Below are 23,352 nucleotides of genomic sequence, written 5' to 3'. Positions count from 1 at the left end.
TCCCGGGCAACTTTCTCCATCGCAGCGCCCCGCCCGCCCGCGGCTCCCCAGCCCCAGGCCGGGAGGTAGGAAGGCGCCGGCGGGAGTCGGGGATCCAGCTTTGGGGTGTGTGAGTTGGGGTGGGAAACTACGCGTTGTGAGTTGAGGTGTTTGTGGGATCGTCTCTGAATTGCTTGCCGCCCTCTTTTTGCCCGGGGGCCCGAGTTTGCGCTTGTGACCGAGTCTTAGTGAGGTGTTGGAACTTTCGCCGGAGTTGGGGTGTCTGTTGATGGGTCTGAGTTTGGGATTGGGCGCTCGGGAGTGGGTGAGGGCTGGGGACTTTGGCGGCTGTGTCCGGAGGGTATGAGTGTATGCGGCGGTGTGGGTTTGAAGTGAGAAAGGAACCTGTACGTGTTTCTGACCGAATTGGTTTCTGTGTGTCATTTGTGGACGCCTGGTCCTCCTAATGGAGAAAGGAGGCCTCCGGGGTGGCATAGGGCGGGCTACAGTGCTTTCTGGGTCTTCAGTCTTGCCTTTTCGGAAGTTTGGGGCCTGGGGCGGGAAATTAGTGGGGACCTTTCTTACCCGGCTCCTCCGTCCCTTTGTCTGGCCACATGGGGAGAGCTGGGCTGGGATTTTGGCCTACGGGGGTCCTGAACGCTTCAGCGCCACTGGGCTCGGCCTGGGGTCTTTGTCTGTCTCGGCCTGGGCTCCAGGGTCCGAGGGAGGAGGGGGATGGGAGCCTGGACTCTGGGGTCCTGGGAAAGCTGTGGAAGACGTGGAGCCGCCTGGGAGGCGGGATCTGACTGTATTGGAAAAAGTTTTCCCCTGTTCCTGGCCTCCGGAAAGTCACTGGGAACTTGAGTTGGATCCGAGCCCACGGCGCAGGGGGAGGGGAGGGAAGGGGCGGGGCCGAGGGCCAGAGGGGAGGCGCCCTTGCCGGCCAGCCCCTCCCCAGATGGGGGTTGTGGGAAACTGGGGGAGGGGACGCCTGGGCCCTTTGTTCTGGCTCTCCTGATGGCAGGGCGCCCCTGCCCCCCAGTTTGTGGTTCTGTGGGTTTTTCCTGGTCTGGGCTTGAGTTTTTGCCCTGAGTCTCTGTCCCTTCTCTCTCTGGGTCTCTGTCCCCTTCTCTCTGGGTCTCTGTCCCCCACTTTCTCTGGGTCTCTCTGCCTCCCCTGTGTGTCTGTCCCCCTCACCCCCCCCCGCCACTGGATCTCTGTTTCCCCCTCTCTGAAAGTCTGTCTCGTGCTCCCTGGGTTTCTGTCCCCCTCTCTCTGGACGCCCCCCCCTTCAGTCTTACTAGGGCCAGGGCCCCTCCTCCTTCTTTTCTCGCAGCTGCTGTTCACATCCTAGCACCTGTTCTTGGGGTGGGACTGAGAAGATCTCATCCACAACCCCCTTCCCTGCAACTAGGCCCCGACTCCAGTCTTCTTTAAGCCAGTAATCCATACCCAAAGGTTTGGCCCTCGTGCGCTGTAGGCATTACTCTGGGGTCTTCAAGACTTCACCACAACCCAGCTCCCCTGGAAACACAGAGGACACTCTCACCCTCAGCTGCCCCAGAAAAATCCAGCCCCCTTCTGCAGGACTTAGGAGTCCCGGCCCCCAGCCTCCGGCTTCCCTCAGACCCAGAAATAATCCGGGCCCCCTCGCTCTCTCCTCCCTCAGACCCAGCAATCTGAACTCCCAGCCCTCACTGCCCTGAAGTCTCTCTGGGGGGCGGTTGGGTGGGGGGCGGGGAACCTTGCTGAGTTCTATGTTTCTCCAGGCCCAGATGGGGGAACCCCGGGCTGGGGCCCCCCTGGACGATGGCAGTGGCTGGACAGGAAGTGAGGAAGGAAGTGAGGAGGGCACCGGCGGCAGCGAGGGGGCTGGGGGCGATGGGGGCCCGGACGCAGAAGGTGTGTGGAGTCCAGACATCGAGCAGAGCTTCCAGGAGGCCCTGGCCATCTACCCGCCATGCGGCCGGCGGAAAATCATCCTGTCTGATGAAGGCAAGATGTATGGTGAGTCCGCCCCTCTCTTCTGCCCTGGCCCCCACTGATTAAGACTCAGGTAGGAGCTATCATTGCTATTTGCACAGATGAGAAAACTGAGGCACAGGAGGGTTAAGTGGTTTGCTTAAGGTCACAGCAGTGGTGGGGCTGGGATATGAACCCAGACAGTCAGGCTCCAAAGCCTGCGGTGGTAACTCCTCTCCCACAGAGCTGCAATGATCTGCAGCCCAGCTTGCTTGCAGACCTCTGGCAACTGTTGCTTCTCTCTTCTGCCCTGGTGTCCTGTGTGTTGGGAAGTCCCGTGAAGGTCTAACTCTGTCCCGTCTTTGACTCTTCAGGTCGGAATGAGCTGATTGCCCGCTACATCAAGCTGAGAACAGGGAAGACCCGAACTCGCAAACAGGTCTCAGGACTGACTTGTGGGCCTCTCTCTGGGGCAGGCTTGTCTTTGGGGGGGGGGGAGCATCCTTGGATGGGCGGCTTCAGGTTCAAGGAGGATCTGGTTCATGTGCTTTCGTCTGTCTTGTTGGCACCTCTATGAGTATTCTCTACTGTGCCTGTTTTGGTCTGGATCTCTTAGCAGCTGTGTTAGAACCAGAGACTAAGGTAGAGAGGCCGAAAAGATCCAGAAAGAAGATGAGGAAGGGAGAGGAGGCCCGGATTTGCTGGGTCTGGGGAAGATCAGTAGCGTTGGTGAGAAGAGACCAGCCTCTGCGGACACATCTGTGTTAGCATGTGCCGGAGATAGCTAGTATGTTCTGTGCGCTCATCATCTTTCATGTTCTGGGAGCTCTGGGGGCCACCTGCAGGGTGGGAAGGGGGAGGGGATTCAAGGGGCAAGTGGCCGTGGCCTGAGTCTGCTTCTCTGTTGCTCCCCCCAGGTCTCTAGTCACATCCAGGTTCTGGCTCGAAGGAAATCAAGGGAAATCCAGTCCAAGCTCAAGGTAGGGACCAAGGCAGACACCCAGAGAGAGGGGGTGGAGACCATGAGAGTGGGGGACAGAGGATCAGAGAGAGGGACACAGAGACCCAGGGAGAAGGGGACAGAGACCCAGCGAGAGAGAGGAGACAGAGACCCAGAGAAGAGGTCAACAGAAATGCAGAGAAAGGGGGACAGAGAGGCCCAGAGTGGGTAACCAGAGATGGGGACAGTCACACGGAGATGTAGACAGAATGAGGAAGTAGACATCCCAGGTGGGGGGTGAGTGGCCCAGCAAGTGGGGTGGATAGAGGTCCTGGGTGAGGAAGAGGTTCGTAGAGAGAGGAGGACAGAGATTTAGCTCAGGACAGGCAAGAAGGACGGGCGTCGGGCGTCTCCTCTGGCCGCTGCTGTCATCCCCCTTGCTCCCTCTCCTCCCGCGGGTGTCCTCTCTTTCCCCTCATGTGCTTTGAGGACCTCTTCTTCATCTCTTTCTGGTTCATCTTCCCATTTTTTAGTCCCCATGTGGCCTGCCTGGCATTTCCGGGTCCAGAAATCTTTGTTTTGTTTGGAAATTTGCACATCCTTTTTCTTCATCCGCTGGATTTCCGGTTCCCTCTTGGCCTGAGACCCTCATTTTCTTCTCCTCTGGGTGTAGGGTCTTTTCTGCCTCTTCCTTTGGATTTGGGGACCATCACTTCCTGTTCCTTTTTTTTTTTTTTTTTTTTTTTTTTACAAAGAAGCCTCCATCTGCTTTCTCTCCAGGTCCAAAAAAACCTTCACGTCTGGTCTTTTCTGGACCTCATGGTCCCGTCTCTGTCCTGTCTGGGCTAGGAAATGTTCACTGCCTATTCCCTCTGGGTCTGAAATTCTCACTTCCTGTTGCCTGTATATCCGGAAACCTTCACTTCCAGCTCTTTTTTGACCTACAAACCCTTATACTGTTTACTGTCTTTTATGCTGGGTATAAGAACCCCTTTTCCCCTCTAGGCCTGGGCCCCTCTACTTCCTGTTCCATATTCATCCTTGCTCCCCTTTCCTCCCATTTTTCAGCTCAGGGTGGTGGAACTGTAGGGGTAGGGAGAGCAGGAAGGTGAGAATCCAGGCCTCACTTCCTAAGTCATGTTTTCTTTCCTCCTTTGGCACCCTCCCCCGCCCCCACGGGCAGGCCTTGAATGTGGTAAGTCCCCCTGCCCATCCTCCCACCCGCTGCTTTACCCCAGACATTCCTGAGGGGGCCAGGAGGGGCAGGGGGCTGTAGGAAGAAGGATTTGTGCCCTCCCCAATCCTTTGCCTGACTCCCCAGCTCTGCATCTCCCCATGCTTGCCCTCCCTGGCGTTGACCCACGCCTGCTGTGTCGACTGGGATTCCCCATTAACATGGACCTCAACTTCTCCTCCAGGACCAGGTTTCCAAGGACAAGGCTTTCCAGACCATGGCCACCATGTCCTCAGCCCAGCTCATCTCAGCACCTTCCCTGCAGGCCAAACTGGGCCCTGCTGGTCCTCAGGTGGCTGAGGGATTGTGGGGCTCAGAACTGGAGGGGGGGGGCTCTGGTTTCGACGGGGCACTGACTGACTGACTGACCCCCGCCCCCCCCCTTCTTTGTCTCTTTTCCAGGCTTCTGAGCTTTTCCAGTTTTGGTCGGGGGGCTCTGGCCCCCCCTGGAATGTTCCAGAGTGAGTACTTTCTGTTTTGGCTCAGCACCCCACTCCCCCCATTACATCTACATAGACCTTTCTTAACTCTGCTTCTGCAGCCAGCTCTCCGGATTTGAATCCCAGAGAGGAGGCTGGGGCGAGGGTTTGGAGCGGAGGATGTGGCCTGACCTGGGGAGGGGGGGCAGGGCAGCGAGAGTCCGGAGGAGGGGGCGCATGGACTGAGAAGGAGTGGAGAGGCAAAGGCAGTGCCCAGGGTCAGGTGGTGACTGGGGTTGGTGGTGACTGGGGTTGGTGGCGGTCCGGAGATGGGTGACCTGGGGGAGGAGCAGGTTTGGGGAAGAAAGGAGCCCAGTATGGGACTGGATGAATGTGCAGGGCCGGGAGGATGTCCGTGGGGATAATGGCATCCCAGTGAGATTGGCTGGGCCCCAGAGCCTCATGGGAAGGCGTGTTCTCCTCCCGCAGAGGTGTTCTTGGGCCTGAGGGGAGAGCAGGTGTCTTCTCTCAGAGTCAAAAGGAAGGAAATGGGTCCCCGAGGTACATGGGAACGTCCCTTTCAGCCCTGAGAGAGCCCTGAGGGTGACAGAATGTGTTTGTTTGCCTGGAAGAATAGAAACAAGCCCCAGAGACTCATGGGAAGGGCAGTTTTCAGCCCAGAGAGGAGCCAGTGGATCCAGGCGGGGTGTTGGGAGGGCACTGTGGCCGCAGGACTGTGAGGAGTGGTGTTGAGGGTGTTGCCAGAGCACGAGGGAAGTGACATGCTGTGGGATCCAGGCTCCAGGGAGAGAAGAAATTTTCCCAGTGAGGTGCTAGGACCCAGGAAAGGGTCAGAACAAGTCCCCTGGGCAGAAGGAACTGCAGGTTTGCACGGAGGGGGCTGAGTTGGAAGGAGGGGTGGGTCGGTGGCACTGGCGTCCCACCTTTAGGGGAGCTGATAGTCAAATGGGGGAGATGGATGTTAATTAAATCATTGCCTGCCTAAACACAAAATTGAAGAGTATGTGATGTGCTGTGAAGAACTGCAACAGGTTCTGGGTTGAGGGAGAGAGTTCTGAGGGTTTCTGTAAGGAGGTAACCTTGAAGGCATAGTAGGACTTGGCCAGGCGAAGAATGGGGTCAGGGAATATTTTAGGCAGTGAAAACAGCATGTGCCAAGGCTCTGAGGCAGGAAAATTTGGTGAGCTCCAGGAAATGAGAGAAGGTATTCAGCCACTGGCCAGTCTGTCAAATGTTTATTGAGCACCTATTAAGGGCCCGGTACCCTGATTAGATTGGGACACAGCATTAAACAAGTTAGACAGGATCCCTTCCTTCATGGAGCTTCCATATTTGGAGCGGGGAGGAGACTGACAACAAACATGTAAACCAATAAACATTCACACGAAAAGAATAAATGTGGGAAATAAAACAAGGTGTATGTGCCCTATTTAGACAGTGGTCAAGAAAGGCCTCTCTGAGGAGGTGGTATTTGGCCGGCAGCCCTGATGACAAGAGATTAAGTCAGTGGGTAGGGTACTGGAATTTAGATTTCAGAATAGGGGTGCCGAGTCCTAGGGCAAGGCCCCTGGGAGTGGAGGTCTGAAGGTCCCTGGAGCGTGTGTCTTCCTGATACTGGTCTTTTGACTCTTTTTTTTTTCTTTCATTTTTTTAAAGATTTTACTTATTTATTTTTAAATATTTTATTTTGTTTTATCTTATTTTTATTTATTTATTTATTTATTTATTTATTTGAGAGAGAGAGAGAGAGAGAATCTCAGGCAGACTCCCCGCTGAGCAGGTAGCCCAATGCAGGGCTCCATCCTATGACCCATGAAATCATGACCTGAGCCGAAATCAAGAGTCAGACACTTAACTTACTGAGCCACCCAGGCACCCCTTGAGATTTTATTTTATTTTATTTTATTATTTTTTTAAGATTTTAGTTTTTAAAATTTTTTAAAAAGATTTTATTGGGGCGCCTGAGTGGCTCAGTCGTTAAGCGTCTGCCTTCGGCTCAAGTTATGATCCCAGGGTCCTGGGATCGAGCCCCGCATCGGGCTCCCTTATTTATTTATTTGACAGAGAGAGAGAGCACAAGCAGGGGGAGTAGCAGGCAGAGGGAGAAGGAGAAGCAGGCTCGCTGCTGAGCAAGGAGCTCGATGTGGGGCTCAATCCCAGGACCCCGGGATCATGACCTGAGCCGAAGGCAGATGCTTAACCGACTGAGCCACCCAAGCGCCCCAAGATTTTATTTTTAGTAATCTCTATACCGTACATGGGGCTCAAACCCACAAACCTGAGATCCAGAGTCTCATGCTATATGGACTGAAACAGCCAGGTGCCCCTGGTCTTTTGACTCTTGACCTCTTCCTGACCTCTGACCCCAAGTGTTTTCTCCATGGCCTCTGACCTTTCAGTCTCAATCATCCCCTTGTCTACCCACAGGTAATTGGCCTCTAGAGCTGTGCTGTCCAATACCGCAGTCACTAGCCATGTACATTTACTGAATTTTAAGTCGATTAAAATTAAAAATTCAGGGGCCCCTGGGTGGCTCAGTCGTTAAGCGTCTGCCTTCGGCTCAGGTCATGATCCCAGGGTCCTGGGATCGAGCCCCGCATCGGGCTCCCTGCTCCGCGGGAAGCCTGCTTCTCCCTCTCCCACTCCCCCTGCTTGTGTTCCCTCTCTCGCTGTGTCTCTCTCTGTCAAATAAATAAATAAAATCTTAAAAAAAAAATTAAAAATTCAGTCCCTTAGGCACTCTAGTCACATTCGTGCTCAGTAGTCACATGTGATGTGCTCAGTAGCAACATGTGGCCAGTGGCTACCATACTGGACAGTGCACATGTGGAACATGTCCATCATGGCAGGAAGTTGCATTGGACAGAATCTAAACTGGACATTTAGATTTTGTTGTGCTGCTTCCCCACCCCGAACTTCGGACCAACGTCCCATCTCCTGACCCTTGGTCATTTTCTCCTACCCTCCTGACCCTTCATCCTCCTCTTTCCCCATGTTGCCTATTCTTTTGTGTTTTTTTCCCACCTCCTGAGATCCTGTTTCTCTTCTCTTTCTGCCATTTTGTGAGAGGCACCAAAATATCATCACCAAGACCGTAGGCTTCGTAGTTGGGACTGACTTGGATTTGAGCCCAGGCTCCACTGTGCCCCAGCTTTGTGACTGTGTGTGCCTCAGTTTCCTCCTACGCAAAATGGGAAGAGCAGTAATTGCACCTAACCTCCCAGGCTGTGAGGATTCCATGAACTTTTGCACATTACAGTGCTAGCTAGCAAAGGGTCTGGCTTGTGGTGGCCCCTGGTAAACCTTAGCTGGTACAGTTATCTTGCTACCTTGCTGACCCCCAGCTTCCTTTCTCCCTCAGTGTGAAGCCATTCTCGCAGACACCGTTCTCCTTGTCACTGACCCCCCCATCTACTGACCTCCCAGGTAAGAGTCTACTCTATCTTCCTTGTCTCCCCTCTCTCCTCAACCCCAACTGCCTTTCCTTCACCTTCCACTGATCAGGGCACACATTTCTACAGAGGTCCAGATCTGAGGCAAGGCTTGTAGGGGGTATGGAAAGATGAGTGATAGAATTTGTAGTGGTTAAGATCATGGCCTCTGAATTCAGACACACTGGGTTTGTGTTCTGCCACGTGCTAGCCTAGAGGACACTGGGAAGGTCCATCTGAAGATTCTTTCAGATGCAAGTGGCAGAAACTGAAATCAAGCTCAATGATTTGCTCAAATCAAGCTAAAAAAAAAAAGGAATTTATTGGTTTAGGTAACTGATATTTCAGGGGTGACTTGACGGCTTCAGGCACAGCTGGATCCAGGGGCTCAAATGGTAGTGTCAGATTTGCTTGGTTCTGCTTTCCCCTGTGGTGTGTGATGGCTTCATTCCCACCTGGCAGCAAAGATGGCTTCCAGAAGTCCATGCTGATGTGGTCCTAAGAACTCATACTGGTGAAAGGGAACTCTCAGGTTCCACAGATTCATCAGTTCGTAATGCTTTTGGCTGCAAGTAACAGAATGCCCAAATTAATAGTGCCTTAAATAATAAAGGCTTTAATGATTTCACATAACAAAAAGTCTGGAGGTGGGGTGCTCTTATGCTGACTCAGCAGCTCAGCAATATCGGGACTGGCATTTCTCTAGGTGCCTTGGCCTCTTTCTTGTCATCCCAAGATGGCTGTTGTGATTCCAGGCATCATGTCTCAAGCAGGACTTGGCCAGGGCCAAAAGCTTTCTCCTCCCAAAGTTCTGTCTTTTTCATTCAGGAAGAAACTCCTTCTCAGAAGCCCCTCAGCAGATTTCCCCTAACGTCTCATTGGCCAGGACTGTGTCACATGGCCATCTCTAGTTGCAAGGGAGGCTGGGAAAGTGAGTATTTAGCTTTTTTAGCTTCTAAGCGGAGGTAGGCAAGAGAGAAGAGTGCTTGATGTATTTAATACATGTTAGCCATTTTTATTGTTCTTTTTTCCCTCTCTCTCTAGGGTACGAGCCCCCCCAAGCCCTGTCACCCCCTGCCCTGCCCCCACCTGCCCCATCACCCCCAGCCTGGCAGGCTCGGGCCCTGGGCACTGCCCGGTTGCAGCTGGTGGAGTTCTCAGCCTTTGTGGAACCGCCCGATGCCGTTGATTCTGTGAGTGCAATTTTAGAATAGTCACTGGCCAGGAGCGGGGGCAGGGGGTTGGAATGTAGAGGGTGATAGGAAGGGAAAGGATAAAGCAGGGGTTCTCAAACTTTAGCATGTATCAAAATAACATGGAGGGCTTGTTGAAACATAGATTGCTGGGCCCCACCTTCAAATTCTGATGCAGTAGGTCTGGCGTGGGGCTTGAGAATTTGCATTTCTAACATTCTCCCAGGCGATGTTGATGCTGCTGGCCTGGGGACCACACTTTGAGAACTGCTAGCATGGAGGAACTGGATGGTCGTGGGGTCACGGTTGGGAAGGTCAGAAAAACTCTCCAGGTCATTGCTTGTTCATTCAGCAAATATTTTTTAGGGCCTACTGTGTACCAAGCTTTGTGGTGGAGACTGGGAACCTGGAAAACAGATCTTGTTTCTAGACTTGAGCTTTTCCTGGGCTAGGATGGAGACAGAGGCCACATTAGTCATGGTGGGCTGACTGTTAGCAGAAATAACCTTAACCTTTAGGGAATGAACATAATACCAGTTTCTCACTCTTGTAACATTTCATTGTAGGTGTTCAGTTAGGAGCTTTACACACAGTGATTCGGAGAATTCAGGCTCCTTCCATTTTGTGGTTCTGACGTTTTCTAGGGCTTCAGAATCTGCTGCTGGATTCCCTGCATCTGGCCAGTAGATGGTGGAAGGGAGAGACTCAAGAATTGTGCAGGAGTTTTTACGGGTCTGGCTTGGAAGTGGCAACTCTCAGGTTCTGCTCACATCCCATTGGCCAGAATGTAGTCATGTGGTCACACCTCACTGCAAAGGAGTTTGGGAAGTGTAGTTTAGTTGTGTGAAAAGGAGTGGGGGGTTTCTGAACACCTAGCAGTCTCTGCCACAGCCACATAAACACCAATTGCTGTGTATGGTGGTCCTATAAAACCCAAGTTGAAACCCTCTCATCTCACTTGGAGCAAAGGTAAAGTCCTTTCAGTTTCCCACAAGGCTCTGCATGATCTGACCCCCATTCCTGCTCTGTCCTCACCTCCTGCCCTTAAACGCTTGCCCATTCTGCTCTGGTCACGCTGGCCTCCATGCACTTTCTCAAACACACCAGGCCCACCCCTGCCTCAGGGCCTTTGCCTCTGCTGTTCTTGCCACCTGGAATATGTTTTCCCCAGATACCACCACTGTCTCTCTCCATTCGTTCAGGCCTTTGCTTATCTTCTCAGATTGGCTTTCCCAGACCACTTTATGGAAAATACCAGCTGCCATCATGCTCAACCGCTTTCCTATTCTTTATTGGGAATTTTTTTCATAGCATTCATCACTCTGAAATTTATATCATCCATGGGTTGATTTTTAAATTTTTCTGTCTTTGCTAGTAGACTCCATGAGAACTCCATGAGGCCAGGGACTTTGTCTTGTAGCCCTAGGACCCAGAATAGTGCCTGCACACAGTAGGTCTCTCAGTAGATATCTATTGAACGATGAGTATGTGCTGGGATAGGGGAAGCTCAAGTTTTTGTGGATGTACAGAGCAGTCATTCTTTTTTTTTTTTTTTTTAAGGATTTACTTATTTATTTGTCAGAGAGAGAGCACAAGCAGGGGTGTGGGCAGAGGGAGAAGCAGGCTCCTTGCTCAGCAAGGAGCCTGATGTGGGACTCGATCCCAGGACCCTGGGATCGTGACCTGAGCCGAAGGCAGACGCCTAACCAACTGAGCCAACCCAGGCATCCCCAGAGGAGTCATTCTGCCTGGGAAGTTAGTGAAGGTTTCCCTGAAATGACAACATTTGAGTTGGGCTTTGAGGTTTATATAGGAGTTTGTCACGTGCAGAACTTTATGTTCCAGGTACAGAGATGAAAACAGCATGAAGTTTTCAGGGAAACAAATAGTCAAATAAGGTGTGGGAGCTGGTGAGGCTGCAGGTGGGCAGGTGCCAGTGCGGGAGAAGCTGGCATTGCCAAGCTGAGGGATCTAGACTTTCTCCTGAGGGTGATGGGGAACTATAGAAAAGAGAGGTCCCATCTGATTGTGATCAAGTGAGGCTCCAGGAAGAGGCAAATTTGCATAGACTTGGGCACTGGAGGATGGAGGGAGGATTTCTAATGACAGAGACGATGGGAAAGGTATGAGGATTTCTGAATACGGACAAGAAGTGGTAAGAATGGGGACAGATAGGGAGTCTTGATACGGGCCATGTGGGTTCCATCCATCCCATCCACCCATCCATCGATGGAGTGAACATTTGGGGGCACCTATTCAGTATAGGGCCAGGTTGAGGGGGCTGTGGGTTTTGTCCTGGGTGCTCTGGGGAGCCGCAGGAGGATTGTGAGCAGGGGAGGTCCACGGTCAGCTCTGGGGGTGTGTGAGGGATGACCTGGAGAGTGGAGATCGGAGGCTGGGAGGCCAGGGAGGAGAATGGGGAGAGGGTGGAGGGGACAGGGCTGTGAGGATGGAGAGCAGGGGAGACGACTTGGGGACTGAGGTGCGGTGCGGCAGAAGGGAATGGCGACAAGTGCTTGGGAGTCAGGCCCAGTGTCTGGGTGGACAGTGTGAAATAGCTGGTGGGAGCTGGGGGCAGTGAGCACCCGGGGTCCAGCCTATCTCCCACTCCTCACCCACGGCCCACCCTTCTCAGTACCAGAGGCACCTGTTCGTACACATCAGCCAGCACTGCCCCAGCCCTGGAGCGCCCCCCCTCGAGAGTGTGGACGTCCGGCAGATCTATGACAAATTCCCTGAGAAAAAGGGCGGCCTTCGGGAGCTGTACGATCGCGGGCCCCCTCACGCCTTCTTCCTGGTCAAGTTCTGGGTGAGTTCTGCCACCAAAACAAAGTGCCCACAAATCACGTGGCCTCCCATCTAAGGCCTCTGGCTCTAAGGGAGACAAGCTCAGAGTGTCAGCCTGCTTTGTAACAAGAGCCCCGAGTAGTTTTACCCTTAGGGCACGATGGGTAGGACTTGGACCTCCCCAGATCACACTAGACGTTGCCACAACCAGTTGCACGACTGATGTGGCCTTGGGGATTGGCTTGCAACCTTTCAGACTTCCCTGCGCTCCACCCGGCCACATGAAGCCTTGTCGCTAAGGGATGGCTCCTGTCCCTTAGCAAATAGAGGCACGGGGTTTGGTTTCTGAAGAGAACACAGTGCCACCAGGCCCTGTTGCTAGAGAATGTCTGGCCTTAAAAAAGTGACTGCAGGACCTGGGAGGGACTTCGTGAAAGCCTTTATTTATTTAACAATCATTTATTAAACACTTACTGTACTCGAGGCTCTATGCCAAGTGCTATGTATATAACTGTGAATAAGAGGGTCCATCTTGGGTCTTTCTTAGGCCCATTTGGTTTGGTGTCCACTACAGGGGCTGATGCTGTAGGGATCCAATAAATGTTATGAATGTTCAGGGGGGTGTTAACGCTTGTTAACCAGAGCTGTGGCATGATCTAGTGTCTAAGAAGGAAGCCTGCTGAGGGCTTGAAGTTTACTGGCTCGGCTGGGCCTGTAGCAACCATGGTTATAAAGTGTTCTAGTGTGTGGGGGCCCAAGATGGCTCTGCGGATGTGCCGCTGAGATCTTAGGCATTGTTGGGACTTAAGACAGGCCTCACCGGGTCTGTCTGGAGAACAACTCCTAGAAAGCCCAGCCTCTGAAGGGATGCAGGGGTGTGGCTGGGGAGGCTGGGAGTGGCCATTGCCAGGGTGATGCATGGCATCAGGCCTCTGAGGAGATTAAACGATCTCAGAGAGTGACCTGGTCGAGTGAGCAACAAGTTAGGAAGAGAGAGAGGTAGGCTTCCTGAAAAGTTGACCAAGGGGCTCAGACCGCAAGTGTGATGAGGTCTTAGGCTTTGTTAGGTCCCACTTGGCCTAATGGACTGTCTGCCCACTTGGCCACTGGGGTCTTAGAGGGGTCTGACCTCCAAGGATTGGCTGACAGAGCTGGGGAGAATGTTCTGGAGAGGAGTCAGGCTTCCCCAGGACCCTGCAGGCCCCTTTGCTAGGGAGTAGCCACTTGCCTTAGCAACCAGGATCATGAAGGCCTGGGGGAGGGGGGGTGGAGTCGCTGGTTGCTAGGGAGTAAACTGCCTTCTTAGTAACCAGGGCCTTGGAAGGGGCTGAACTCCTGAGTTGGGGGCTCCAGGAGAAGAAAGTTGAATTGTTGGGGGGGGGGCTGTTACTGGGGAGAGAGGGTCAGGACCATTTTAGGGAGCCAGCCTTCTCCAGTACCAATAGAAGGGTGGGTGTTTTCCAGAAACAGGCCCGTGGAGACATGGGGCTTTGAATACAGAGGAGGAGAGGTAGGCAACTGCAGGGCTATGGGGGGAAACCAGGCCCTGGGGCAGAGTTCCCACTTGAGAAGAGTCCCCACCATTTATAATGAACCTACCTGTGCCTCCCTATCCTCCAGGCGGACTTGAACTGGGGCCCAAGTGGCGAGGAGGTAGGGGCTGGTGGCAGCGGCGGTGGCTTCTACGGAGTGAGCAGCCAGTACGAGAGCCTGGAGCACATGACCCTCACCTGTTCCTCCAAGGTCTGCTCCTTTGGCAAGCAGGTGGTGGAGAAGGTGGAGGTGAGGCTGGAGGGGTGGAGCTCTGGCAGGTGAGCGCCCAGCCACCTGCCACTTTGGGGGTGCAGACTAAAGGGACCAAAGCCACAACAGCTCCTGCACTTGGGTGTCTGTGTGGTGGGGTGGGGAGTATCCTCTCCTCTTTGGGGATTTCATTAATACATGGGCTTAGAGCTGATATTGTGTTCCCAAGTCACATGTAGGGGTTATTTTGAGGGTTCAAAGGTAATGTGTGGTACAGAGATTTACACTCACTAAGATTCAGAAGGTTCTTATGGATATGGAGGAATCTGCAGGGCAAGGAGGTTTAGGGGTCACACTTAGGGATTGCTGAGGGCCTGAGGGGTCTTGAAATCAGAAGTCAGAGTTTGGAGACCTAGTGGAGGGGGTCTTTGGAGGGTGTGAGGGGATCTGAGGGCCTGGGGGTCAGAGCAGTTCAGAGGTCTTGGAGGAGGGCTCAGAGCACAGTTTTGAGAGGCTGGGGGGCTCCCTGGTTTGCAGGCTCAGGGATCCCAAGTTGGATACCCACGGGTCCAGGTCCCACGGATGGGGCGATGGGGGAATGATGGCAGTGGGGAGTGGGCGTGGCATCGGGGAGGCACACAGTGCCTGGGGCGACCCCTGTGTCTCTTGGTCACTGTCCTCCCCACTCTGCGCCCCCATCCCGGTTCAGACGGAGCGTGCCCAGCTGGAGGATGGGAGGTTTGTGTACCGCCTGCTGCGCTCACCCATGTGTGAGTACCTGGTGAATTTCTTGCACAAACTGCGACAGCTGCCCGAGCGCTATATGATGAACAGTGTCCTGGAGAACTTCACCATCCTCCAGGTGAGGCCTGGGGGCTGGGCCGAGCAGGGCAGCTGATGTGGTGGGGAGTGCCCACAACAGCCCCTCAGCCTGGGGACCCTTTCACCTGGGGGACTGACATGGGGGAGCCCACAGTTGAGCCTTTGCTTAGGGGACCCCTTTACCCAGGACACTGATGTGGTGGGGACTCCGCAGCACTCTCATTTAGGGGGATCCCCCTCTCACTGGAGAAACTGACTTGGAGGACATCCCATGGTGGATCCTCAGGTTAGGGGACCCTCCTTCATAGGGAACCTAACCTTAGCCCAGGGAACATGCTATGGTGGGATCCCCTTTTAACTTTGGTTAACTTCATAGATTTTATTTGAGAGAGAGAGCTGAAGGAAGAGGGAAAGGGAGAGAGAATCTGAAGTAGACCGCACTGAACACAGAGCCCAATGTGGGGCTTGATCTCATGACCATGAGATCACGACCTGAGCCGAAACCAAGAGTTGGACGCTTAACTGACTGAGTCACCCAGGCGCCCTTACTTTGGTTAACTTTGATATGCCATCTGATGTGAGGCCCCTCACTGCCAACGAACGCTCAGATGGGGAACCGGACGTGTCAGGCATCCCCTCTACCTAGGGAATGTGATATGGTAGGGACCTCTTTCCTAGGTATCCCATGGTACAGGACACAGTGGTCTCTGCTCTTCCTTTTTTGCATAAACCCTTTCTCTTGCCTCCTTGGCAGGTGGTGACAAACAGAGACACCCAGGAGCTGCTGCTCTGCACCGCCTACGTCTTTGAGGTCTCCACCAGTGAGCGGGGGGCCCAGCACCACATTTATCGCCTGGTCAGGGACTGAAAGGGGACCCAAAAGTGGCTCACCCCCCGGAATACCCTCCTCCCAGGAAGTACCTCCAGCTTTCTTCATGCTCATTTGGGGAGGGGGCTGCTCCGTGTTAGAGGACCTTAAAAGCTGGGTGGTGAGTTGAAAAGATGGGTTCTGATACTGGGACCTCACAGTGGTAGCTGAAAGGACAGATCACTCCAGAGCATCAGGGACTGGGGACAGGAGTGAGACAGCCCCGAGGTACAGCACTGGTTTCTCAGTCTCTAACAGGCGCCCTCCCCCAACTTGGTTTTGGATGTTTTGGATGGCCTTAGAAAGTATGTTGGTTTGTCCCTCTGTTTTTCAGCACCCCCCCTTCCCAACCTGCCTCTCTTTACCACCCCCAACCCTGTGATCTTGAGATCAAATACTGAAGGTTAACCCTTTGTGCAGGAGCAGAGCCAGGTGGGCCCTGGAAATATTTTTTTTAATATAACAAGAGATATTTATAAGTGGGTATTAGGGCAAGCTGTGGGGTGAGGCTTTTAAATGTCATCCTCTCTTCTCAATAAGACGTGGGCTATATACTGTGTTGCCTCCCCTCACCCGCAAAGTGTGTTGGTTTGTGTTTTGACAGAGGATAAAACTATTTTACCAAAACGCAGGGGGTTTATTTGGGGTTTGGGCGAAAATAATCCTGTGGGAGGTGGTAAGCCGAGAGATAAGGCTAGGAAATGAGGTGTCTTTGGGGGCAGGAAGCTGGTGGCCGGAAGCCCCAGGTCCCGCGGGAGAGGTGACAGCAGCTGGGCAGGCAGACATCTGGGTCCCCCGGGGAAATGAGGAGGTGGAGGACTCAATGGTTGGGGCAAACTGGGGATTGAACAAATATTTACAGACCACAGGGAAGCCCCTAGGGCACTTGAAGGGACGGGGCCTAGCGGTACCGAGCGAGCCGGTCGTAGACTTGATCCAGGTTTCTGCACAGGAATATCGAGAGCGTCATGAAGCTGAGCTATAGAGAAAGGAGACCTGGTCAGAGAGGTCCACGGGGTGCCGGCTAGGCGGATTGGGGTCGGGATAGTGGGGGTTCCGAGGGAGAAAAAAGGGGTGGCGCCAGGGGAAGAAAAGCGCGGAGATTTGGGTGGGATGGGGTCATGGGAGCGGCGGCGAAGGGTGGGGCTAGAGGGGGAGCTCCGCCAGGTTGAGACAGATGGGGTCAGGGATGGGAATTTGGGGGCTTGGGGTAAGTTACCAAAGAGGCGGGGGGAGGAGGGAAGATGGAAAGAAGGGGAATAGGGTGGGGTAGGGCGTATCCAGCTGCGTCTAGCGCAGGTTTAGAGCCTGGGAAGGAGTGAGATCCGCAGCTAGCCCAGGACACTTTATTCCGGAGGCTCATCTGTCTCCCTCTCTGCCTCGGCCGCTAATTCCACCTCGACCTCCACCTCCTCGCCCGCGCTCCTGGTCTCAGGTTGTTCCTCGTCTTGATCCCAAAGCGGCCAGGGCCCCAGGGCCATGGGCAGCTTGCCCTGTGGGGACTTGTCCCCCCAGTTGGGACAGGCATCCGCCATGCCCCAGCCACCCCACAGACCGCCGCTACGCGCGCTGCTGCTCAGTACACCACAGCGCCCGCCGCCGCCATCAGCACTCGGGCCAGGCCCGGGGCTCGAACCACAGGCGCCCGGCACCTGAAGCTGGCGTGTCCGGCGGAGCGCGCAGCGCAGTAGTAGCAGGCTCAGCCCCGCTACACTCACCTGCGGGGAAAGGGGAGGGATATTGCGGCTAAGAGCAGGGCGCTGGAACGCCAAGGAGGGCCAATGGGAACTTCGCGAGGGCGGGGGAGGCCGCCTACTTCCTGCGTGCAACCAATCAGGGCTCGCAGAGGGTGGGTCTCCCTCGTGCCAAGTGGAGAGGCAGGAGAGCCTGGATTGGCTGACGCTCTAGCACGCCTGCACCTTTCCCAGAGAATGGGAGGACGGGCAGCTTGGGGCGGGGCCGTCTACGGACTGCACGGCCAATCGCGAGCGGGGACGGGACCAAATTACCTCAAGTAGACCGACGCCCAGACAAATGCCCACTATGGAGATGAGGTTGTTGTGCAACCACTTTTGGAGGCTCCGCGCGCAGCCCTGGGGATGTGGGGAAAGGTTAAAAGTAGGGTTCTTTCGGGGATTCGCCCTCAAGCCCGTGCCCACTGTTCTCCTCAGCCCAGCCCTCACCCCTCCTTCAGGCACCGCCCCGCATCCCTAGTTAGTAGGGTTCTCTAGAGTCTCTCCACTTCGCGCGGTCCCAGCCTCCTTTCAGTCAGGACTTTTAGGCCCCGCCCCTGCAGGTCACGCCCCTTCTAGGGGGCCCCACCCCTCCTGATGTACCGTTTTCTCGTAGCCCCACCCTGCAGACCCTTCCCTTGTCCGGCGGTTCCGCCTCCTGGGGAGCAAGCCCCTACCGCTGCCCTACCCCCTCACAGGGCCCTCCCCTTTCTAGCGGGCTCCAAACCCTCCCCACCTCGTTGTAGATATTGCTGTTTGCAGGAACCACGCAAAGGTCTGTACTGTGCCGGGGCCGCGCCAGTGGTCGGAGCCGGCTGAACTGGGGGAACGAGAGCTTATCGAAGACTGCGGAGTCATTGGTCGCTGATGAATTATAGCAGGAGCAGGGCACGCGATGCACCTCCGACTCGTTGCTGATGAGGCTGGGGATATTGAACCAGTCCCGGGGAGAGTTCCAGCCGCAGCAGCGCAGCTGGAAGAGGGACAAGAGTCAGAGGGACGGGGACTGGAGGGATTCAAGATGACTTGCGGGTTCAGGGGACTGGGTGATGTGTATGAGGTCGTGTTGGGGAGCAGAGGGCTAAATAGTGGGTTCAGGCTGGGGGACGGCGGGCTAGGCTTGGGGACATTAGGGGAACATGGGGTTGGGAGAGACGAATCACGGGCCACCTGGGGCTGTGGGAGGAGCTGCAGAATCGCGCGGCGCACCGAAGATTGGGTGGGTAGCCTCGGGCAGGGGTCAGGTGGATGGGAGGGCAGGGCCATGTGAATGACCAGGGAATGGAGTCTCACGTGGGCCGGGTCCCGTGAGGGCCAGAGTCACTAAGGATTAGGGAGTGGGGTTACGCTAGGGCCTTGGGGCTGAGGGCGAAGTCTTGTCGGGGCAGAAAGCGGAGCCTCTCCAGGGTCTGGGAGCTGGGGGGGACAAGGCCACATCGGAGTCGGTTACGTTATCTTCCGGGGGCGGGGCCACGTTGGGCTGGCTGGAGGTGGGGTGGGTGGGGTAGCGTCACCTTGGGGTCCTGGCGCTGCGGGCCCCGGCTTCGTCAGAGTCCCTGAGCTAGAGGGAGGCATACGCGTCCGCGTGGGTGGGGGCCTCACGTACCTGGAACTGCACGTAGTCCCAGCTCTCTTCCGCCGCCGACTCCTCCGGGCGCGAGCGGTAGTTTTGGATTGTCTCCATCACGATGTCCTTCACCCTCCGTTCCAGCTAAGAGGCGGAGAGTGAGGCTGGAGTCCCACCCGCTTCCCCACCCCCCTTTGCCCCTACCCAGTCCAGCCCTCCCGGGCTTTCTCAGTCCCAAGGGGTGCCCCGAGCGGCTTGAAGTCGGTCTCGATTTCTCACTGAATGGCTATGTCTCTGTTCCTCAAAATCTCTGCCTGTTTCTGTCGTGTCTTTCTGCTCCCCCGCTATCTCCCACGCTCTCTCATTAGGTCTCTGTCTCTCCTGTTTCTCTGCCTGTTTTTTTCTGTTTCCCTTTGGATCTGTGTCTCTTGCTATGTCTGTCTTCGTCCGTCCATGTCGTGATCTTCGACTCTCCTTGTCTATCTTCCTGTGTGTCCGTCTCTGGGTCTCTGACTCTCACTGTCTTCCTCTGCCTGTCACTGTTTTTTCCCTTTGTCCATGTCAGCCCGTGTCTGCTTTTGTTTCTCCCCCCTCCACCGCCCCATACGTTTGCGGGGGAGAGTGTGGGGAGGGGAAGCCAAGCTCACCCGCATCCGCTGAGTGGAGATGAGGATTCCCAGGGTGATCTGCGTGGCAAACAGGAGCAGCAGTATCCCAAAATACTGGGGAGTAGAGTGGAGAGTTCAGACTGAGTCCCCTCCCAGGATGCAGAGCTGCCAGGGCTCTATTTGAGGGGGTATGTGGGCAGGGCACTCACCAGGCCCAGGAGGCAGCGGAGCTCCTTCAGGGCCCCCACACAGCCCAGGAGGGCAAGGCCCATGGTGAGAATTCCTGAGATGGCCAGGGCCTTGGACCAGATCTGCAGGGGCACGAAGGACAAGCCTGGGGGAGGTGAGAGGCAGTGACATTGGGCTCGTGCGCACAGCTCCAGGGAGCCCCATTCCCTACCCACACAGCCACTCAACTGGGGAGCATATTCTGGGGGGCCTCTTTCTCTGGGTGTCTGTCCCTGCCACATGTTGAGTCTGTTTCTCTCCTTCTGGGATTCTCTCTTCTCCGTCTGGGACTCTGTCCCATCTGAGTCTCTCTAGGTCTCTGTTTTCTCTCTGGATCTCTGTCCCCCTTTCTCCCTAGTCACGGTTTCTCCCTCTTGCTCTCAGTCTCTGCTCCTTCTTCTCCTCCTCACCCCCAATAGTTTCAGTCCCATCATTTGGTCTGTGGCATTGGATCAGTCACTAAAACCTCCCTGAGGGCTAGGGGAGGATGATATCTACTCCCTAGGATTATTTTAAGGGACACATGGGAGGCATGTGTTCAATGCAGTCCTCAATACAGGGCAAACAGTTATTAAATATGAACCATTAGGATCTCGACTATTATTCCATTATTACTTTCCTACTATTATTGGTGTTTTATCTGCTCTTCTACTTCCTTGCTGTGTGACATCCAGTAAGTGACATCCCCTCTCTCAACCTCAAGAGAGGGGAAGGTTTGTGGGAGGATCTGATAAGCATCTGCATGAGCTGCAGGAAGTGCCTGAGAAATGGCTATTACCATTTTTATTATCATTCGTATGCACAACTCATTTGCCAGAGGAAGACCCCAAGGCTAAGAGCAGTGGCAGGCTGTGAAGCAGACCCTGGGACAGTGGGGATCCCAGGATGTCACACAGGGGAAGGCCAGGTCACATTTGCTCCAGCAGGCCCTCCCCAATGGCCCCGGCCCCCTCACCTACAAAGGACACGAAGCTGGTCTTGTCAATGAGTATCCAGATGCCAAAGCAGAAGATAAGGCTGCCTAGGACCTGGCCAGAGGAGATGGGAACATGGCGGTGGGCAAAGGCAGGGGTGGGGTGGGGTGGTATATATCAGGTCAGGTGGCTGCAGCAGGGGTGGGGGCCAGGGCCTGGGCTGGGCAGCCATGTGGCAACTCACGAAGAAGAAGAGGTTGAAAACGAAGAGGAGGTACTTGATGAGGCTGAGGCAGCTGTCCTGGGCCGACATCTTCACCTAGAGGGGTGGGCAGCCGTGGGAGGGACAGAACAGAAGAGGTGTTGGCCCCGGAGGAGACAGGCAGAAAGACAGAGGCCGTGAGAGACAGAGAGGGAGAAAGGAAGAACACAGAGAAAGAGGAAGTCCCCGGGGTGGAGCCCCACCCCCTCCCTCTACAGGCGAGGTGGCTTTCTTGTCTGTCTCTGCCCACCCCCTGCCTCCCTCACCTGCCCCAGTGGGACACACACCAGTACCTGAGGGGCCTTGGAATTTGTGGGCACCAAGGACACGCTGGGTAGTCCCTCCCAGGTCTCCATGGCTCCTTATGGGACTCCCATAGGGACTCCTGAGCTCCTTGCACACACCTACTCTGGGCACCAGGACCCCAGGCCAGCCCTGGACAGCAGCCGACCTCACAGACACTCTGACCTCACTGCCTGCTAAGCTCTGCCATCTCTGCATCCCTCTCTGTCCCCCCTTCCCAGCCCTCAGTCTCTCGTCCTCCCTTTTCTGGGTCTCTGTTCCCTTCTCTCTGGGTCTCTGTCCATCCCTGCCTGCCCTCCCCACCCCCCTGCATCTATCTCCTCCCTCTATGGGTTTCTGGCCCCTTCTCTCTGCATGCTGGTCCTTTCTCTGCTTATGCCCCCCACCCCCCGCGCACCTTGTCACGGCCCCTCTCTCAGAGTCTGCATCCTGTTCTTGGCAACAAGTGTAGACCACGGTGCTCCCATATGCTGGGGCAGGGGTTGGGCACCTGAGGGAAGTGAAAGTGCTGCAGTGCCCCAAGTGGGAAGGTCCCCGGGAGTGAGGGGGGTGGCTGGGCTGTGCCAAAACACCCGGAGAGGAAGCTGAGCCTCAAGCAGTACTTCCTGCAACTGCACTGGGGCCCCAAGAAGGGGAGGCTGGGGACGAGTTAGGATTGAACCTGGGACCCTGGCAGTTAGATCTAGGTCTGCAGTGCTTGGTTGTCTCCAGACCTGAGCCACATACTCAGCAGCCTCTGAAAGTCTCTCCTGTTGCCCCACAGCCCCCACTCTCATCAAGTCAGATTTCCATGTTTGGGGATGTTCCTATCATCCTGATATCCACCCAGGTCCTGGAAAACCAGTGCCTCTTAGAGACTCAGCACCTTCTTTTTCTGAGAGATCTCATCCACTGTTTTTTTTTTTTTTTTTTTTTAAGGCTCCAAATGCAATATATTTTCTTATTAATGTCATCAAAAATCAATTCATATTAATAGTATTCTGATTTTTGGCTGTGGACTTCCTCTTTTTCTTTTTCCAATGTTATCGAGGAATAATTGACAATCATAATTGTATATATTTCAAGCGTACAACATGATTTTTTTTTTAAAGATTTTCTTTATTTATTTGACAGAGAGAGAGAGAGAGATAGAGAGAGAGAGCATGGGCAGGGGGGAGGCTCACTACTGAGCAGAGAGCCCGACTCGGGGCTTGATCCCAGGACCCCGGGATCATGACCTGAGCTGAAGGCAGACGCTTAACCGACTGAGCCACCCAGGCGCCCCACAATACTGAATTATTAACTGTAGTCACCATGCTGTACATTAGATCCTCAGAAATGTATTTGCATTCTTTTTTTTAAGATTTTATTTATTTATTCATAAGAGACAGAGAGAGAGAGAGAGAGAGAGAGAGAGAGAGAGAGGCAGAGGGAGAAGCAGGCTCCCCACTGAGCAAGGAGCCCAAAGCAGGACTCGATCCAAGGACCCTGGGATCATGACCTGAGCCAAAGGCGGATGCTTAACCATCTGAGCCACCCAGATGCCCTGTATTTTCATTCTTATTTTTTTTTCTCCTCTGACTGGATAATATCAAGAGATCTGTCTTCAAGTTCACAGATTCTTTCTTCCTGGTCGGCCAACCCCTGGGTGGATGTCCTCATTCCCTCTCTTCCTCTTTCCCATACAGCCTGTCATTCCATAATCCAATCCTTTCTACATCTTGATTCTCTGCTCTCTCCACTTCTCTCTGTTCTCTTGGCTTGGGCTGGCTTAGGACTTGTGCTCTTCCTCCTGGACCCAAACCTCAGACTCCTCCCTGGTCTTAGTCTCTCCCCTCCAGTCCATTCCCCACATGGCCTGAGAGGGTCTTTTGAAACCCAGACCTGGTTTATATAGCCCTAAGTCCAAATCTCAGGACACTGATTCACCATCCCTCATCCCTGAACTCCTCTTCTAAAGCCATCATTAAGTGTTCTATGCTCTACTACTAATATACATTTCCAGTCCACCCACTTGTCTCCAAGGCCACCATCCTAATCCAGGCTCTTATCATCTTCCACACAAATAATTACAATTGCTTCTGTATTGATTGTAGTGGGTTGAATGGTGATACCCTGCCCCTCTCCCCCCAAAAGATATATCTATGCCAAAGCAATCTCCAAAAAGAAGAAGTATCAAAATCTCAGATTTCAAGGTACACTACAAAGCTGTAGTAATCAAAACAGTATGGTACTGGCACAAAAATAGACACATAGATCAATGGAACAGAATAGAGAGCTGTGGGGCACTTGGGTGGCTCATTCGGTTAAGCATCCAGCTCCTGGTTTTAGCTCAGGTCATGATCTCAGGGTTGTGAGA

At 54.3% G+C, this 23,352-nt stretch overlaps 2 protein-coding genes across 8 annotated transcripts; one reads left to right on the top strand and one right to left on the bottom strand.

Annotated features, from left to right (window-relative positions):
- On the top strand, positions 1-16,026 carry TEAD2 (TEA domain transcription factor 2). 5 transcript variants are annotated; one of them, XM_027618827.1, is made up of 13 exons: positions 1-65; positions 1,749-1,986; positions 2,316-2,380; positions 2,859-2,921; positions 4,065-4,076; positions 4,300-4,407; positions 4,518-4,576; positions 7,917-7,981; positions 9,031-9,179; positions 11,815-11,988; positions 13,587-13,709; positions 14,419-14,571; positions 15,286-16,026. In XM_027618827.1, the coding sequence occupies exons 2-13, from the start codon at positions 1,755-1,757 to the stop codon at positions 15,397-15,399; spliced, it is 1,317 nt and encodes a 438-aa protein (XP_027474628.1). In that variant the 5' UTR covers positions 1-65; positions 1,749-1,754; the 3' UTR covers positions 15,400-16,026. The 5 variants fall into 5 exon arrangements, with proteins under 5 accessions (XP_027474628.1, XP_027474625.1, XP_027474627.1 ...); XM_027618824.1 differs by having other exon boundaries at positions 13,587-13,748; XM_027618825.1 differs by having other exon boundaries at positions 38-105; positions 13,587-13,748.
- CD37 (CD37 molecule) lies at positions 15,815-21,521 on the bottom strand. 3 transcript variants are annotated; one of them, XM_027618831.2, is made up of 9 exons: positions 21,005-21,172; positions 20,694-20,768; positions 20,491-20,563; positions 19,517-19,641; positions 19,347-19,421; positions 18,739-18,843; positions 17,869-18,105; positions 17,409-17,492; positions 15,815-16,378 (listed from the first exon to the last, which is right to left on the bottom strand). In XM_027618831.2, the coding sequence occupies exons 1-9, from the start codon at positions 21,065-21,067 to the stop codon at positions 16,301-16,303; spliced, it is 915 nt and encodes a 304-aa protein (XP_027474632.1). In that variant the 5' UTR covers positions 21,068-21,172; the 3' UTR covers positions 15,815-16,300. The 3 variants fall into 3 exon arrangements, with proteins under 3 accessions (XP_027474632.1, XP_035580980.1, XP_027474630.1); XM_035725087.1 differs by lacking the exons at positions 20,491-20,563; positions 21,005-21,172 and adding an exon at positions 21,412-21,521; XM_027618829.2 differs by lacking the exon at positions 20,491-20,563 and having other exon boundaries at positions 21,005-21,326.
- Between the last annotated feature and the right edge of the window lie 1,831 nt (positions 21,522-23,352).

This window comes from Zalophus californianus, chromosome 17, assembly GCF_009762305.2.
Source record: "Zalophus californianus isolate mZalCal1 chromosome 17, mZalCal1.pri.v2, whole genome shotgun sequence".
Lineage (NCBI taxonomy): Eukaryota > Metazoa > Chordata > Mammalia > Carnivora > Otariidae > Zalophus > Zalophus californianus.
The sequence above is the reverse complement of the archived record's forward strand: the minus strand, read 5'-3'. Positions and strand labels throughout refer to the sequence as shown.